The following is an 18,992-nucleotide window of genomic DNA, read 5'->3' on the forward strand; positions in this document are numbered from 1 at the left end:
GGACAGCATAAACTTCATGCAAATCCACCAATGGGTAAAGTGCAATATAGGAATTAGCATATTGTTACATGGCGATGTATTGGTCAGTCCTGACCTTTCTCAAGACCGATCTTGAGTAGAGATGCTGTAGCTGTGTTTGTTGCATTGTGCATGTGGCGGGAGTCGGACTCCATTTTGGTCATGCACTTCACCCCTCTGGCCAAGGCTAGTTATATTCAATCATATATAGAGCATATAGTTCATATTATTTGACGGTGTTGACTATTTTTTTTTTCTTTTAATGTAGATTGTGAGCCCCACATAGAGCTCACAATGTACATTTTTTCCCTATCAGTATGTTTTTTTGGAATATGGGATGGAAATCCATGCAAACACAGGGAGAACATACAAACTCCTTGCAGATGGTTTTTTGCCCTTGGCGGGATTTGAACACCAGGACTCCAGCGCTGCAAGGCTGCAGTGCTAACCACTGAGCCACCGTGTGGCCCCCTGGTGTTGACTATTTTTGTGTTACGCTTGATTTTTTTTTTAGGTGCGGGTTGAGCAAATGCAGCAAAGATAAATAACCTGTACAGAAGTCCCCAACTACGCATACAGTACTATGGGAACATGTAGGGACAAGCAGCTGAGGGGGTTGTGGGGGCCTCACCAACATAAAGTGTCCCTTAGTCAGGGCAATTAATAACAATAAATATTGGGTCAATCTTCCCCCTTAGCAGAATGGGAAACAAGGCTCTATTGCATAGCTCGTGGGGATAGTTGATATGGTGCCCGCATCAAACACCTGAATAGGAGACAAAATTCCTCTCTTGGTTGTAGAGTTTTCATTTTCTGATGAGTCGATGGACCGGGAATTTTTTGACCCACCGTACTGGTCCCTGAGGTTCGACCTCATCTGAAGTCCTAAATGTTATGTTTTAGCTCAAACCTTTTCATTGCTGACCGGTGTAGGTTTGAGTGGTGCTAGTCATTAAAAGGGTTGTCCAGTTTTTAAAAAATGTGGACTAAACAATAGGATGCATCGGTACACATCAATTCCTAATACACTTTTTTTTAAATTCAGCACAATTGATCTGATTTGTTTTCAGATGATTGACCACAGCTGTGACGTTTAGTTTGCCAGCTCACTAACCCTCCCTGTGAGCAGCACAGCCAGCAAATGAAACATCAAAGCATCATGTGACCTGGATGTGGGAGGGATTTATTACCTGTGATTCCATTGCAGAGGAGAGTGTAGGGGGGAGGGGTACAGAGAGTGAGAGCAGGCAGATGAATCCTGGGAAATGTAGTTTATCCACAGAGTCACTGCATGTCAATAATAGTGATACAAGGCGCAGCAAGTAAAATAAAGCCAAGCAAAGGCTGCACAAGGTACAGTGAGGATTTATCGGCGTCTCCAATGGAGACTGACGCAGATAGGAGCCCAGCCATAGTCAGTGACAAATGTATCCTAATATTTTTTATATTCTAACCCAGGTTCAGCTGTTATATTACTTGCAGGAGTCACATCAGTCTTCAACTACAAGAAGCATCATCATTTCTGAGCAGGATATAACTGTAGATCCTCTACAGGGCAATTGTATAGGAATCCAGAATGATAGACATCTCTCTGGTGCTGGCACCTAATACAGTCAGGTACCAACCAATATCTTGGGCAGGAGACCAGAAAAACTGGCAGAATAAAAATAAGAGTTTCTTTAAAGGTTACTTCTCCCCAAAACCTGGAAAATCAGCTTTCAATATTGTATTAAACCTAACTATTGCAAAGGAGTGGCCCAGGCTCTGAAGATAATGAGATGAACGAATAGTATTAGAAACTCTAGTTTCAAATACCTTGCTCCATAGGAATGAATGGAAGCAGCCGGCGCGCGGCCGGCGGCCAGCACTTAACCCCTTGGTGTTCGGCCGCTTCCATTCATTCCTATGGGAGAGAGGTATTCGAAACTAGAGTTTCGAATACCATTCGCTTATCTCTACTCATCACTTATTCATCAGATAGTCCATTAATATCAGATTGGTCGAAGTCTGACAAGCAGACCCCGTAACGATCATCTGATTCAGCTGCTGGATACAGCATATAATGTGTACAACTGGTATTAGTCTTGCTCCTGTTAAAATGAATGGGAGCCGGGCTGCAGTTACAGGCGCCACCACTACAGTGTATGGACTGACAGTTGTATACAGTATGCAAAGATCTGTACATAGTAGTGGTGGCTCCACCATGTCACTGGTATTCCCTTCAGTAGGAGCAGGTATATCTGCCACATCAGCTGATCATTGTGGGGTGGTTGGGACCCCGACCAATCTTATACCGATGACCTCTCCTGTGGATACATCTTCAGTATCTTCAGACCCTGGAAACTCAAAGGGCCTACAGATATAGAAAGTTGTCAGTCAAGGTTCTCTTGACCTTGTAAAGTCCAATTTTGGTCAGGTTACCGCCAGTTTTTTCTTGCAAGGCCCCTCCAAACAATTCCATGTACAGTATCCGAGTTTTTTTTACCTCTTTTGAAAGTGATATCTATTGGGGTGGGATGAGGGGTCCCATTCCTATTGCACTTGATTTGTTTTAGGTGCTTGAGCTAGACATTAGCTGTGTACAGTAACTTTATCTAGAAAAGCATGAGCGTTTTCTCTGGAAAGCGGCTTTGACATCTTTATTCTTCAAGCTGTATATGAGAGGGTTTAGTACTGGAACGGCACCTGAGTTAAACAGAGAGATCAACTTATTGTACTCGAGGCTCACAGGGGATATAGGCCTGAGATATTGATAGATGAGAGTGGTGTAGAGCAGGATGACCACTGTGATGTGTGAGGAACATGTGTAGAAGGCTTTCCGTCTCCCATTGCTGGAACGTATCCTGACGATGGTGGAGATAATGAAGACATATGAAATGACTTTTAATAAGAAAGGTACTAGAGACAAGAGAATGGCTCCCTCCGCAATGAACAAAACCTCCAACACCGACGTGTCACTACAGGAGAGTTTTATCACAGGTACAACGTCACAAAAGAAATGGTTGACCACGTTGGACCTGTAACATGAAAACCCTGTGATCAATACTACATAGGGCACTATCTCTAGAAAACCAAGAATCCAACAAACAGAGGCCAACATGGCGCAAACTCTCTGGTTCATGATCATCCGGTATCTCAATGGGTTACAGATGGCCACGTATCGGTCATAACTCATGGCCGTCAAGATTAGCAGCTCCTGGGTGATAAAACATCCAACGAAATACATCTGGGCTATGCAACTTAGATAGGAAATGCTTCTGTTTCCAGTTATTCCTATGAGAAGCATAGTATGTAGAATAACGGTGGCAGAAGACATGTCAACGATGGACAGATTGGCCAGGAAGAAGTACATGGGAGTGTGGAGATGATGGTCCAGGCAGACGAGTACAAAGATGGTGATGTTTCCTCCAAGAGATATGATCCATATAAGGAGGACCAGAAGGAAGATGGGAATTTGAAGTTCAGGAATATCTGAGATCCCTTTAATAATGAAAAATGTCACCATTGTGTGATTTACTTGTTCCATGCCGATTAGAATAAAGAGAAAGCTTCTATAAGATCTAAGAAAGCAGAATAAGAAACAAACTATGTCTATGTTTAACAATTGTTCTTTTATTTGCAGTACCACATCTGGCCTCCTGGTGTGCTGTTACATAAACAAAGCGCAGAAGCAACACATAACAGGAAGAACTGTTAGCACCACCTACTGCCAGGAATGTGTAAGTGCACAATATTTACTTAAAAAATACAAAATTTCTATTACAAAGGTATAATAATGCCCAAAAAGTGGATGAAATTCTGGGTTTCTGTGGATCTGGGTTTCTGGGTATGAGGATTCCCAGAAACAAAGCAGACCATGCAACATTAAGTGCTTTATGTACAAAGCAATTCTCCTCTAGACACAATATGTATAAGGTAGAAAGACTATATACTGTACATAGGTCGTGTCATTATGTGGGTGTAAGCATAAAGCTAGGTTCACATCTGCATTGGAGTCTTCGTAGGAGACCTAAAATCGGTGAAGTCCTGCAAGGATGACTATGACTTTTGCTGAAACAAGGTGTCCTCAAGTATGTGGATCCGAATGGTGAAGGGCCGATCACTAGTGTGAACCTAGCATAAGGCTTGCCCGTGAACTATGACTCAAAAAATGTCTAAAGCAATGCAAAAGTAGTGACCAAGTAAGTTACCAACAAAGGAGGAAATATACTGTAACTAGGATGGGAGGGCATAGAAACCTCACCAGCAAACTGACCAAGAATAAACGTTTATATATATTTTTGCAAAAAACAGTGCTACAGTTAAAACGCTGTCATTGATCTTATTAGGGGATGTATCATCTTCCTCACCTTCCATTAGCTCGTACTTACACTTTCCCTCCTTGCAGGTATTCTGTAAACATTCAGTAACCTGCTCAGTCATCCAAAGATACTAGAAGTGTAAAATAGTCAATATAAGAAAAAGGGGGAGAGGAGGGGGATGCAGCTGCATGATCTTATTTAACCCTTCAGTAAAACAGCATGCTGCTTGGTCAGCTCAAGGAGTGTTCATAGCACACATCATAACATTAGAGTCTACCGCTTAGCAAGCATGGAGGAAAGAAACATAGAAGCATGCATGTACCGAACCCATAAAAGATAAAAGAAAAGGTAGGTGACACATAACCTTATTGACTACACTAGATCCAGGGGCATTGCTTTTAGTAGAGGTAGCAGTCCTGGTGCCTGAGGGAATCTGTAGGACCCATGAGTGGACATTGACATTGCACTTGGCACATGGTAGTTTGGGGTACTTGTAGATTTTGCTTTAGGGCGCATGTCTCTGGTTACATCTCCAGTCTAATGAATGGTGCATGTATCCAAACACATAATCTAATGTTTTACTGGTTTTATTTGGCCGGTAAGAACAATATAAACTGTTTCAAAGCGGACTGAGCCTAGTCTGAGCTGAGAGCGAGCCCATGACCCTTGACCATGGGGATCATTAAGTAATACTTGGCCATGGGGTACTTGAATTCACCCAAACTCTTCTACCTACCAGCTGCCATCCATCTGAGCATCATTACAGTCTCCGCAGAGAGTGGGGCTTTTATAACGCAGTGACAGATGTATAAGGTAATCTCACGGGGCCAATTTTCCTGACACCTGTAGATCTTAACCTAACTCACCCTAATGATAAGTAACACATCCATCCCATAATTACATCTGCACCAGAAATAACGATCACAGATTAGCTTTACTAAGCACTGACTGGTCTGCAATGAGCATTTCTTGGGATGGGCCCTGCCGAAATCTTTGGTTATATTTCTATAATGCATCTAAAATAAAAATGGGAGAATATTGATGTTTTTGAAAATCTCGTATTGTTTTGTGTCTATAGATCCTAGAAAGACACAAGGTTTGTCAAACGTGTACAAAACCTAAAAACCATACACAGAGAATAGACAGATAAGCAGAGGGGGTTACACCTTCAAGTGACAGATATAGGATATATCCTTACAAAGCTGAATTATTGGATGAATTATAATCTGGGTCAGTAAGGAGTCAAGTCAGTAGAAGACTTAGGCTAGGTTCACATGACCGAATTACTGAAACTCGGTCTGTGTGTTTGGTGGATTCACTGGCCCGACTTTCATGCTGAGTACGGTATATGTCTACGTCTATGCCTATTTCCGTACCCTCCTTGGCTATACATTGCTGATCAACTGCTATTTTTGCTATTATAAGGTTAATTTTCTCACAGTGGAAGGCTGTGCATCATAAATCTTCTTTCCATGGCTTACTCCAGTGCACCAGAAGGTAGGGGTTATAAATTTATGATACATAGTCTGCCAGCCATGAAAGGAATTCATAAAATTGATTAAGGAGGTTTAACCAGTCCTAGTGCTGAGAGGGTGCCATTGTCAGGGCTCCTAGGAACCTACCTATAATACATAGTGTATGACACTGTCAGGGCTCCAAGGAACCTATCTATAAAACATAGTGTATGACACTGTTAAGGCTCCTAGGACTATATATCTATAATACATAGTGTATGACACTGTCAGGGCTCCTAGGAACCTATCTATAATACATGGTATATGACACTGTCAGGGCTCCTAGGAACCTATCTATAATACATGGTGTATGACACTGTCAGGGCTCCAAGGAACCTATCTATAAAACATAGTGTATGACACTGTCAAGGCTCCTAGGACTATATATCTATAATACATAGTGTATGACACTGTCAGGGCTCCTAGGAACCTATCTATAATACATGGTGTATGACACTGTCAGGGCTCCTAGGAACCTATCTATAATACATGGTGTATGACACTGTCAGGGCTCCTAGGACAATATATATCTATAATACATAGTGTATGACACTGTCAGGGCTCCTAGGACTATATATATAATACATAGTGTATGACACTGTCAGGGCTCCTAGGACTATATACAGTATATCTATAATACATAGTGTATAATAGAGATGAGCGAACAGTGTTCTATCGAACTCATGTTCGATCGGATATTAGGCTGTTCGGCATGTTCGAATCGAATCGAACACCGCGTGGTAAAGTGCGCCATTACTCGATTCCCCTCCCACCTTCCCTGGCGCCTTTTTTGCTCCAATAACAGCGCAGGGTAGGTGGGACAGGAACTACGACACCGGTGACGTTGAAAAAAGTAGGCAAAACCCATTGGCTGCCGAAAACATGTGACCTCTAATTTAAAAGAACAGCGCCGCCCAGGTTCGCGTCATTCTGAGCTTGCAATTCACCGAGGACGGAGGTTTCCGTCCAGCTAGCTAGGGCTTAGATTCTGGGTAGGCAGGGACAGGCTAGGATAGGAAGGAGAAGACAACCAACAGCTCTTATAAGAGCTAAATTCCAGGGAGAAGCTTGTCAGTGTAACGTGGCACTGACGGGCTCAATCGCCGCAACCCAGCTTTCCCAGGATCCTGAATGGAATACACTGTCAGTGTATTCCCGTATACCCGATATATACCCCGATACCCGTTCCAACGGTGTGCCCCCCCACCTTCACCCCAGAAATACCCTGCAAGTCCCCTAGCAATAGAATTGGGGCTATATACACCCACAATTTTTACTACTGGTATACAGTGCCATTGTCTGACTGGGAATTCAAAGAATATATTGGGAATACAAATACCCTCATTTCTTGCTACTGCCATATAGTGCCAGTGTCTGACTGGGAATTCAAAGAATATATTGGGGTTACGTGCACCCACAATTTTTACTACTGGTATACAGTGCCATTGTCTGACTGGGAATTCAAAGAGTATATTGGGAATACAAATACCCTCATTTCTTGCTACTGCCATATAGTGCCAGTTTCTGACTGGTAATTCAAAGAATATATTGGGGTTACGTGCACCCACAATTTTTACTACTGGTATACAGTGCCATTGTCTGACTGGGAATTCAAAGAATATATTGGGGTTATAAATACCCTCATTTCTTGCTACTGCCATATAGTGCCAGTTTCTGACTGGTAATTCAAAGAATATATTGGGGTTACGTGCACCCACAATTTTTACTACTGGTATACAGTGCCATTGTCTGACTGGGAATTCAAAGAATATATTGGGGTTATAAATACCCTCATTTCTTGCTACTGCCATATAGTGCCAGTGTCTGACTGGGAATTCAAAGAATATATTGGGGTTACGTGCACCCACAATTTTTACTACTGGTATACAGTGCCAATTTCTAACTAGGAATTCAAAATGCGCAAGGCTCCCGGAAAGGGACGTGGACGAGGCCGTGGGCGAGGTCGGGGGAATGGTTCTGGGGAGCAAGGTAGCAGTGAAGCCACAGGGCGTCCCGTGCCTACTCCTGTGGGGCAGCAAGCATTGCGCCACTCCACAGTGCCAGGGTTGCTTGCCACATTAACTAAACTGCAGGGTACAAACCTTAGTAGGCCCGAGAACCAGGAACAGGTCTTGCAATGGCTGTCAGAGAACGCTTACAGCACATTGTCCAGCAGCCAGTCAGACTCTGCCTCCTCTCCTCCTATTACCCAACAGTCTTGTCTTCCTTCCTCCCAAAATTCCGAAGCTTTACAGAACAATAACCCAAACTGTCCCTGCTCCCCAGAGCTGTTCTCCGCTCCTTTCATTGTCCCTCAACCTGCCTCTCCACGTCACGATTCCACGAACCTAACAGAGGAGCATCTGTGTCCAGATGCTCAAACACTAGAGTCTCCTCCATCTCCGTTCGATTTGGTGGTGGATGACCAGCAACCCACCCTCATCGACGATGATGTGACGCAGTTGCCGTCAGGGCATCCAGTTGACCGGCGCATTGTGCGGGAGGAGGAGATGAGACAGGAGTTGGAAGAGGAAGTGGTGGATGATGAGGACACTGACCCGACCTGGACAGGGGGGATGTCAAGCGGGGAAAGTAGTGTGGATGTTGAGGCAGGTGCAGCACCAAAAAGGGTAGCTAGAGGCAGAGGCAGAGGTCAGCAGCTTAGGCGAAGCCAGGCCACACCCGGAATCTCCCAAGATGTTCCAGTTCGTACCCAGCCCCGAAAAACTCCCACCTCGAGGGCACGTTTCTCGAAGGTGTGGAGTTTTTTCAAGGAATGCGCCGAGGACAGATATAGTGTTGTCTGCACAATTTGCCTCTCGAAATTGATTAGGGGCTCTGAGAAGAGCAACCTGTCCACCACTTCAATGCGCCGTCATTTGGAATCCAAGCACTGGAATCAGTGGCAGGCAGCAACGGCAGGACAAAGGCCGCCTGCCGTTCACGCCACTGCCACTGCCTCTGCCACTGCCTCTGCCTCTGCCACTGCCACTGCTGACTGTGCTGGCGATGCACTCCAGAGGACGAGCCAGGACACCACTTCATCTGCCTCCGCCACTTTGTTGACTTCTACCTCATCCTCCCCTGGTCCTGTCTTATCTCCTTCTCCTGCACCATCAAAGGCACCATCAGGCGTTTCTTTACAACAACCCACCATCTCTCAGACATTGGAGCGGCGGCAGAAATACACTGCTAACCACCCACACGCGCAAGCCTTGAACGCCAACATCGCTAAACTGCTGGCCCAGGAGATGTTGGCGTTCCGGCTTGTTGAAACTCCCGCCTTCCTGGACCTGATGGCAACTGCGGCACCTCGCTATGCCGTCCCTAGCCGTCACTACTTCTCCCGGTGTGCCGTCCCCGCCTTGCACCAGCACGTGTCACTCAACATCAGGCGGGCCCTTAGTTCCGCGCTTTGCACAAAGGTCCACTTGACCACCGACGCGTGGACAAGTGCATGCGGACAGGGACGCTACATTTCACTGACGGCACACTGGGTGAATGTAGTTGAGGCTGGGACTGCTTCCCAAACTGGCCCGGTGTACCTCGTCTCCCCGCCTAACATTCCTGGCAGGGACACGAGAAGAACACCCCCCTCCTCCTCCTCCTCTACCGCCTCCTCCTCCGCCACCGCCTCCTCCTCCGCCACCGCCTCCTCCTCCGCTGTTAGATTGACCCCAGCTACGAGTTGGAAACGTTGCAGCACTGGCGTTGGTAGACGTCAGCAGGCTGTGCTGAAGCTGATCAGCTTGGGGGACAGACAGCACACTGCCTCCGAGGTGAGGGATGCCCTCCTCGATGAGACGGCAATATGGTTTGAGCCGCTGCACCTGGGCCCAGGCATGGTCGTTTGTGATAACGGCCGGAACCTGGTAGCAGCTCTGGAGCTTGCCGGACTCCAACATGTTCCATGCCTGGCCCACGTCTTCAACCTAGTGGTGCAACGTTTCCTAAAGAGCTACCCCAATGTTCCAGAGCTACTGGTGAAAGTGCGGCGCATGTGCGCCCACTTTCGCAAGTCGACAGTAGCCGCTGCTAGCTTAAAATCTCTCCAGCAACGCCTGCATGTGCCACAACACCGGCTTTTGTGCGACGTCCCCACACGCTGGAACTCAACGTTTCAGATGTTGAATAGAGTGGTTGAGCAGCAGAGACCTTTGATGGAATACCAGCTACAAAACCCTAGGGTGCCACAAAGTCAGCTGCCTCAGTTTCACATCCATGAGTGGCCATGGATGAGAGACCTTTGTGACATCCTACGGGTCTTTGAGGAGTCCACAAGGAGGGTGAGCTCTGAGGATGCGATGGTGAGCCTTACAATCCCGCTCTTGTGTGTTCTGAGAGAATCCCTGATTGACATCAGGGATAACTCAGATCACACAGAGGAGTTAGGGATAGCATCCGATCCGTCACAGCTGGAGAGTAGGTCCACACATCTGTCCGCTTCACTGCGTTTAATGGAGGAGGAGGAGGAGGAGGAGGAGGAAGAAGAGTTGTCCGATGATGTGATGGTGATACAGGAGGCTTCCGGGCAACTTCGAATCGTCCCATTGTTGCAGCGCGGATGGGTAGACATGGAGGATGAGGAGGAAATGGAGATTGAACTTTCCGGTGGGGCCAGAGGAGTCATGCCAACTAACACTGTGGCAGACATGGCTGAGTTCATGTTGGGGTGCTTTACAACCGACAAGCGTATTGTCAAAATCATGGAGGACAACCAGTACTGGATCTTTGCTATCCTTGACCCCCGGTATAAAAACAACATCTCGTCTTTTATTCCGGTAGAGGGGAGGGCCAATCGCATCAATGCTTGCCACAGGCAATTGGTGCAGAATATGATGGAGATGTTTCCAGCATGTGACGTTGGCGGCAGGGAGGGCAGTTCCTCCAGTAGGCAACCAAGTTCTCACCGGTCCACACAAACGAGGGGCACACTGTCTAAGGTCTGGGACACCTTGATGGCACCCCCTCGCCAAAGTGCCGCCACGGAGGGTCCTAGTGTCACCAGGCGTGAGAAGTATAGGCGCATGTTGCGGGAATACCTTTCCGACCACAGCCCTGTCCTCTCCGACCCCTCTGCGCCCTACACGTATTGGGTGTCGAAGTTGGACCTGTGGCTTGAACTTGCCCTATATGCCTTGGAGGTGCTGTCCTGTCCTGCCGCCAGCGTCCTATCTGAGAGGGTGTTCAGTGCAGCCGGTGGCATCATCACTGACAAGCGCACCCGTCTGTCAGCTGAGAGTGCCGACCGGCTCACTTTGATAAAAATGAACCACCACTGGATAGAGCCTTCATTTTTGTGCCCACCTGTGTAAAGCACCCCAACATGAAACTCCATGTCTGTACTCAACCTCTCCAATTCCTCCGCATCCTCATACTCATCCACCATAAGCGTTGCACAATTCTGCTAATACTAGGCTCCCTCCAACATGATTTCCCCCAACTCTGCTGGTTAGAGGCTCCCTCCACCCTGATTTCCACCAACTCTGCTGGTTAGAGGCTCCCTCCACCCTGCTTTCCCACAACTCTGCTGGTTAGAGGCTCCTTCCACCATGAATTTGCCCAAACTCGGCTGTTTAGAGGCTCCCTCCACCATGAATTGGTCCAAACTGGGCTGGTTAGAGGCTCCCTCCACCATTAATTGGTCCAAACTGGGCTGGTTAGAGGCTCCCTCCACCATGAATTTGCCCAAACTGGGCTGTTTAGAGGCTCCCTCCACCATGAATTTGCCCAAACTGGGCTGTTTAGAGGCTCCCTCCACCATGAATTGGTCCAAACTGGGTTTTTTAGAGGCTCCCTCCACCATGAATTGGTCCAAACTGGGCTGGTTAGAGGCTCCCTCCACCATGAATTGGTCCAAACTGGGGTGGTTAGAGGCTCCCTCCACCATTAATTGGTCCAAACTGGGCTGGTTAGAGGCTCCCTCCACCATTAATTGGTCCAAACTGGGCTGGTTAGAGGCTCCCTCCACCATGAATTGGTCCAAACTGGGCTGGTTAGAGGCTCCCTCCACCATTAATTGGTCCAAACTGGGCTGGTTAGAGGCTCCCTCCACCATTAATTGGTCCAAACTGGGCTGGTTAGAGGCTCCCTCCACCATGAATTTGCCCAAACTGGGCTGTTTAGAGGCTCCCTCCACCATGAATTTGCCCAAACTGGGCTGGTTAGAGGCTCCCTCCACCATGAATTGGTCCAAACGGGTTTTTAGAGGCTCCCTTCACCATGAATTGGTCCAAACTTGGCTGTTTAGAGGCTCCCTCCACCATGAATTGGTCCAAACTGGGTTTTTTAGAGGCTCCCTCCACCATGAATTTGCCCAAACTGGGCTGTTTAGAGGCTCCCTCCACCATGAATTTGCCCAAACTGGGCTGGTTAGAGGCTCCCTCCACCATGAATTGGTCCAAACTGGGGTTTTTAGAGGCTCCCTCCACCATGAATTGGTCCAAACTTGGCTGTTTAGAGGCTCCCTCCACCATTAATTGGTCCAAACTGGGCTGGTTAGAGGCTCCCTCCACCATGAATTGGTCCAAACTGGGTTTTTTAGAGGCTCCCTCCACCATGAATTTGCCCAAACTGGGCTGTTTAGAGGCTCCCTCCACCATGAATTGGTCCAAACTGGGCTGGTTAGAGGCTCCCTCCACCATGAATTTCCCAAAACTTGGCTGTTTAGAGGCTCCCTCCACCATTAATTGGTCCAAACTGGGCTGGTTAGAGGCTCCCTCCACCATGAATTGGTCCAAACTGGGGTTTTTAGAGGCTCCCTCCACCATGAATTGGTCCAAACTTGGCTGTTTAGAGGCTCCCTCCACCATGAATTGGTCCAAACTGGGGTGGTTAGAGGCTCCCTCCACCATTAATTGGTCCAAACTGGGCTGGTTAGAGGCTCCCTCCACCATTAATTGGTCCAAACTGGGCTGGTTAGAGGCTCCCTCCACCATGAATTTGCCCAAACTGGGCTGTTTAGAGGCTCCCTCCACCATGAATTTGCCCAAACTGGGCTGGTTAGAGGCTCCCTCCACCATGAATTGGTCCAAACGGGTTTTTAGAGGCTCCCTTCACCATGAATTAGTCCAAACTTGGCTGTTTAGAGGCTCCCTCCACCATGAATTGGTCCAAACTGGGGTGGTTAGAGGCTCCCTCCACCATTAATTGGTCCAAACTGGGCTGGTTAGAGGCTCCCTCCACCATTAATTGGTCCAAACTGGGCTGGTTAGAGGCTCCCTCCACCATGAATTGGTCCAAACTGGGGTTTTTAGAGGCTCCCTCCACCATGAATTGGTCCAAACTTGGCTGTTTAGAGGCTCCCTCCACCATTAATTGGTCCAAACTGGGCTGGTTAGAGGCTCCCTCCACCATGAATTGGTCCAAACTGGGTTTTTTAGAGGCTCCCTCCACCATGAATTTGCCCAAACTGGGCTGTTTAGAGGCTCCCTCCACCATGAATTGGTCCAAACTGGGTTTTTTAGAGGCTCCCTCCACCATGAATTGGTCCAAACTGGGCTGGTTAGAGGCTCCCTCCACCATGAATTGGTCCAAACTGGGGTGGTTAGAGGCTCCCTCCACCATTAATTGGTCCAAACTGGGCTGGTTAGAGGCTCCCTCCACCATTAATTGGTCCAAACTGGGCTGGTTAGAGGCTCCCTCCACCATTAATTGGTCCAAACTGGGCTGGTTAGAGGCTCCCTCCACCATGAATTTGCCCAAACTGGGCTGTTTAGAGGCTCCCTCCACCATGAATTTGCCCAAACTGGGCTGGTTAGAGGCTCCCTCCACCATGAATTGGTCCAAACTGGGGTTTTTAGAGGCTCCCTCCACCATGAATTGGTCCAAACTTGGCTGTTTAGAGGCTCCCTCCACCATTAATTGGTCCAAACTGGGCTGGTTAGAGGCTCCCTCCACCATGAATTGGTCCAAACTGGGTTTTTTAGAGGCTCCCTCCACCATGAATTTGCCCAAACTGGGCTGTTTAGAGGCTCCCTCCACCATGAATTGGTCCAAACTGGGGTGGTTAGAGGCTCCCTCCACCATTAATTGGTCCAAACTGGGCTGGTTAGAGGCTCCCTCCACCATTAATTGGTCCAAACTGGGCTGGTTAGAGGCTCCCTCCACCATGAATTTGCCCAAACTGGGCTGGTTAGAGGCTCCCTCCACCATGAATTGGTCCAAACTGGGTTTTTTAGAGGCTCCCTCCACCATGAATTTGCCCAAACTGGGCTGGTTAGAGGCTCCCTCCACCATGAATTGGTCCAAACTGGGGTTTTTAGAGGCTCCCTCCACCATGAATTTGCCCAAACTCTGCTGGTTAGAGGCTCAATCCACCCTGATTTTCAAAACAAATGTTGGTGCCAACCTCAACTTACTACAAGGGCCAAATTCACTGCTGGTGACAAGCTCTCCTCACTGCAAGTGCCAAATACACATGTTTCAAGGTGTTTTCCTACTGTCAGAGAGGTGGTATTGAGTGTGTAAAGTGTGTAGTTGTTAGGCTGTGATGTTGGGGTAATAGAGGGTCTTTGGTGTGTTAGATGCCCCCAGACATGCTTCCCCTGCTGTCCCAGTGTCATTCCAGAGGTGTTGGCATCATTTCCTGGGGTGTCATAGTGGACTTGGTGACCCTCCAGACACGGATTTGGGTTTCCCCCTTAACGAGTATCTGTTCCCCATAGACTATAATGGGGTTCGAAACCCGTTCGAACACACGAACATTGAGCGGCTGTTCGAATCGAATTTCGAACCTCGAACATTTTAGTGTTCGCTCATCTCTAGTGTATAACACTGTCAGGACTCCTAGGACTATATATATCTATAATACATAGTGTATGACACTGTCAGGGCTCCTAGGACTATATATCTATAATACATAGTGTATGACACTGTCAGAACTCCTAGGACTATATATATATATCTATAATACATAGTGTATGACACTGTCAGGGCTCCTAGGACTATATATATCTATAAAACATAGTGTCTGGAGCTCTCTCTCCTCCTCGTTGATGACCTCATGCACCCGGGGTCACCACTGAGGCCTGTGATTGGGCTTTAGTGGGGACATGGGCATGCCCAGCATCATGACATCATGATACTCAAGGTGCCCATGTGACCTCTGGTAACCCATTCACAGGCCTTAATGGTGACATCAACAAGAGTGATAGCTCCAGAGGTCCCGTTTAAATAGTTGCTATTTCTTAAAGGGGTTTTGAATAGGTTATCAATATCAGATTTTTGGGGCCTGACATCCATAACACCCATCAATTAGCTGTTCTGCTGTTCTGTTCTTCAAGTCACTGAAGATTAGCTGCCATTCAAGTCAACGTAAAGTGATCTGCAGTACTTGGCCTGGCCACTACACAGAGAATAGCGCTGGTTCCTGCTCCGTTCTGCGAGAACAGATGATCGATGGGCATCCTGGGTGTCAGTCACCGTCTCATTACACACTTTCCAAATATACCTTTGTTATTCAGCATTGCAGCTCCATTATTGAGAAAATTGCTTTTGGGGTGATTCTTATCGTCTCCAGTCTTCACTCTGTGCTAGATATTAACTCCCTTATCTGCCACCTAAATGCTATGACTGGGGCTTTGTTGTCAACCTGAAACGTGTAAGCAATAAAACCCGGAGGGGGGGGGGGGGGGAGTAAGTACAGAAACCCTCCCTGGAGAATCCCAGTAGCCCTAAGCCTTACAAACCCTAGCCTTCTCCTTAAATCTGATCCTATATCCCTATTTCTAAGCTGTATACTAGAGATTCATTTCATTAGAAGTGTAAGAGTATATTAGAAATTTATACCGGGTCATATTTGCTTTAATTAGATTCATTTTGCTACAAATAAATTTGCTCAATTTTGAAAGTTACCCAATTGCCCTGACAAGTCATTTATTGGTCGTTTTGTATGTATGGTAGAATATCACTTGCCAGAAAGGTTCAATAATAACTCTGTCTTTCCCATAATTTCAATAACTAGTAATTGATCAATGAGAGTAATCGATCTAAACCAGCCAAACTGAATTAGATAAGGTGGTCTGAGGGGCTACAGTCGGTCATTGGAACTAGGTCATTGACAATAGATTATGGGATCCAGGAGGTTGCCCTTGGTCATGGAAACTAGGTCAATGACAATAGATCATGGGATCGGGGAGGTTGCCCTTGGTCATTGAAACTAGGTCATTGACAATAGATTATGGGATCCAGGAGGTTGCCCTTGGTCATTGAAACTAGGTCATTGACAATAGATCATGGGGTCCAGGAGGTTGCTCTTGCTCATGGAAACTAGGTCAATGACAATAGATCATGGGATCCAGGAGGTTGCCCTTGGTCATGGAAACTAGGTCAATGACAATAGATCATGGGATCGGGGAGGTTGCCCTTGGTCATTGAAACTAGGTCATTGACAATAGATCATGGGATCGGGGAGGTTGCCCTTGGTCATTGAAACTAGGTCATTGACAATAGATCATGGGGTCCAGGAGGTTGCTCTTGCTCATGGAAACTAGGTCAATGACAATAGATCATGGGATCCAGGAGGTTGCCCTTGGTCATGGAAACTAGGTCAATGACAATAGATCATGGGATCGGGGAGGTTGCCCTTGGTCATTGAAACTAGGTCATTGACAATAGATCATGGGATCGGGGAGGTTGCCCTTGCTCATGGAAACTAGGTCAATGACAATAGATCATGGGATCCAGGAGGTTGCCCTTGGTCATGGAAACTAGGTCAATGACAATAGATCATGGGATCGGGGAGGTTGCCCTTGGTCATTGAAACTAGGTCATTGACAATAGATTATGGGATCCAGGAGGTTGCCCTTGGTCATTGAAACTAGGTCATTGACAATAGATCATGGGGTCCAGGAGGTTGCTCTTGCTCATGGAAACTAGGTCAATGACAATAGATCATGGGATCCAGGAGGTTGCCCTTGGTCATGGAAACTAGGTCAATGACAATAGATCATGGGATTGGGGAGGTTGTCCTTGGTCATGGAAACTAGGTCATTGACAATAGATGATGGAATCCAGGAGGTTGCCCTTGGTCATTGACCTAGTTTCAGTTATTGACAGTAACTTCCCAAACCAGTTGATCCAACCGTGATCATCATACCTTACCTGTATCGTGTGTACAAACCCAAGAATCCAGAAAACGGGTGAAATATCCCAAAAACCATGAAGTTCTTCATGACTATGTCCTTGGTTTCTATTTTTTTTTAACACAGGTCTTGCAAACATACGATACTTTTCCTTTGTTGGTCGGATTCCGCTTTTTATATGCTTAGCTTCTGGTCATATGGCTGACAAATATCATATCACAAGTGTTCCTGTAACCAGTTGTACTACACTAGTCACAATAACAGAACAAGAGCAACATAAATATAATATAAAACTAGACTCATACTATGGAGACTGGTGAGAACATTACAGGTCAACACAAGAACATTGGATACAACAGTTGAGTTTATTCAATAGATTTTTCTTATTATATGACATATTCAAACAATATCTGGGTATTGGGAGGAGACAAACTAGTCGTAGGTTTAAGGTAAATCCTAATGGAAGTTTACACATGGACAGGGGTTGGGCAGGGTGCAAACCGCCCAATTCATTCATTGTAGTGCCAGAGATAGCCAAGCTCTGGACTTCAGCACTCCAATAGGAATGATGGATAGGGGATAACTTACTTGTTAAGGCTCCACATAACGCGGATTTATTTTCTGCAATGTGTTGATGAGATTAGCCAGAATCTCATCCACTTTGCAGGTACTGCGGAGATTCCACCACGGCCAAAAGGCTGCATTTTCGCAACGTGGGGCCCCGGCCTTAAGTGAATTTTAAGCCCGTCACATCATCGACATTGAAAGTACAGACAATATGGTGACCATGTGAGGAACAAAGAGATAGATCTTAGAGTCTTTTACCAACCCTAGTTGGTGTAAGAATTGATAACATTTGTACATTTGTTACATCATTGTTTAAAACATTTTAGAAACCTTAAATGTTGTATCATGGCCGACTTCACATCTTTATTTTTTAAGCTGTAGATAAGGGGATTTAAGACAGGGATAGCAGCCGTGTTAAATAAAGATAAGAACTTGTTGGACCTTGAAGTATCCGAGGAGGTCGGCCTCAAGTACTGGTAGAAGAGGGTTGAGTAGAGAAGTATGACCACCGTGAGGTGCGAGGAACAGGTGTAGAAGGCTTTACGTCTTCCAATGCTAGAACGGATCTTCAGGATGGTGGAAATGATGAAGATGTAAGAGATTATCTTTAGAGTAAAAGGGGTGAAGGTAATGAGGACAAGACCTTCTGTCAAGCTTAAGATCTCCAAGAAAGACGTGTCGCTGCAGGACAGAATCATGAGAGGAACAAGATCACAGAAGAAGTGATTTATTACATTGGATTTGTAGCACGTAAAGCCCAAGAGCAAACTGATGGAGGGTATCACTTCTATCATGCCTAACAGCCAACACAAAATGGCCAGTCCTATGTAGAGTCTGGGATTCATGACCAGGTGGTATTTCAGAGGATTACAGATGGCAACATAGCGATCGTAACTCATAGCAGTCAGGAACAGGAGCTCATCACAAATCAGGAACCCAAAAAAGTACATCTGACAAAGACAACTCCCATAAGAGACTGTGTTATCCCCTGTTATAAAGATGACAAGGATATTGTGAAGCGTGACGGTGCTGGAGAACATATCCAAGACGGACAGGTTGGCCAAGAAGAAGTACATAGGGGTGTGAAGTTTGTGATCCAGGCACACCAGGAGAAGGATGATCGTGTTACCACCAAGGGTTAGAAGATATAGAAGAAGAACGGAGAGGAAGACGATGGTTTGCAGCTCTGGAGCGTCTGATATTCCTTTGATGATGAAGTACGCCGCAATGCTCTGATTTTTTTGTATCATTTTCTTGTTTTGCCCTTTTAGTAAAATAAAATATAGTTTAAAACGTGATAATACATAAAATAACCCAATGGTCAAAAAATTCTAAAAAAAAATATACGAAAAAACACCCGCAAAAATTGTCTCCCATAGACCTACAAAATAAAAAAAAAACAACCAAAAATAAAAAGGTTAAACCGACTTGCAGATGTAGTGTTATAAAATTATTCAGTGGTATTTCCATAGGCTTTTATGTTCTTATGGTCAATGGTGGATACATTA

General features: G+C 46.2%; 2 protein-coding genes across 2 annotated transcripts; both read right to left on the minus strand.

Annotated features, from left to right (window-relative positions):
- Positions 1 to 2,608: 2,608 nt before the first annotated feature.
- On the minus strand, positions 2,609 to 3,544 carry LOC142185578 (olfactory receptor 5V1-like). Its single transcript, XM_075261007.1, has one exon. The coding sequence runs from the start codon at positions 3,542 to 3,544 to the stop codon at positions 2,609 to 2,611; it is 936 nt and encodes a 311-aa protein (XP_075117108.1).
- Positions 3,545 to 17,789: 14,245 nt separating this feature from the next.
- On the minus strand, positions 17,790 to 18,734 carry LOC142185579 (olfactory receptor 5V1-like). The gene has a single exon (XM_075261008.1). The coding sequence runs from the start codon at positions 18,732 to 18,734 to the stop codon at positions 17,790 to 17,792; it is 945 nt and encodes a 314-aa protein (XP_075117109.1).
- Between the last annotated feature and the right edge of the window lie 258 nt (positions 18,735 to 18,992).

Source organism: Leptodactylus fuscus, chromosome 11 (assembly GCF_031893055.1).
Source record: "Leptodactylus fuscus isolate aLepFus1 chromosome 11, aLepFus1.hap2, whole genome shotgun sequence".
Classification (NCBI taxonomy): domain Eukaryota; kingdom Metazoa; phylum Chordata; class Amphibia; order Anura; family Leptodactylidae; genus Leptodactylus; species Leptodactylus fuscus.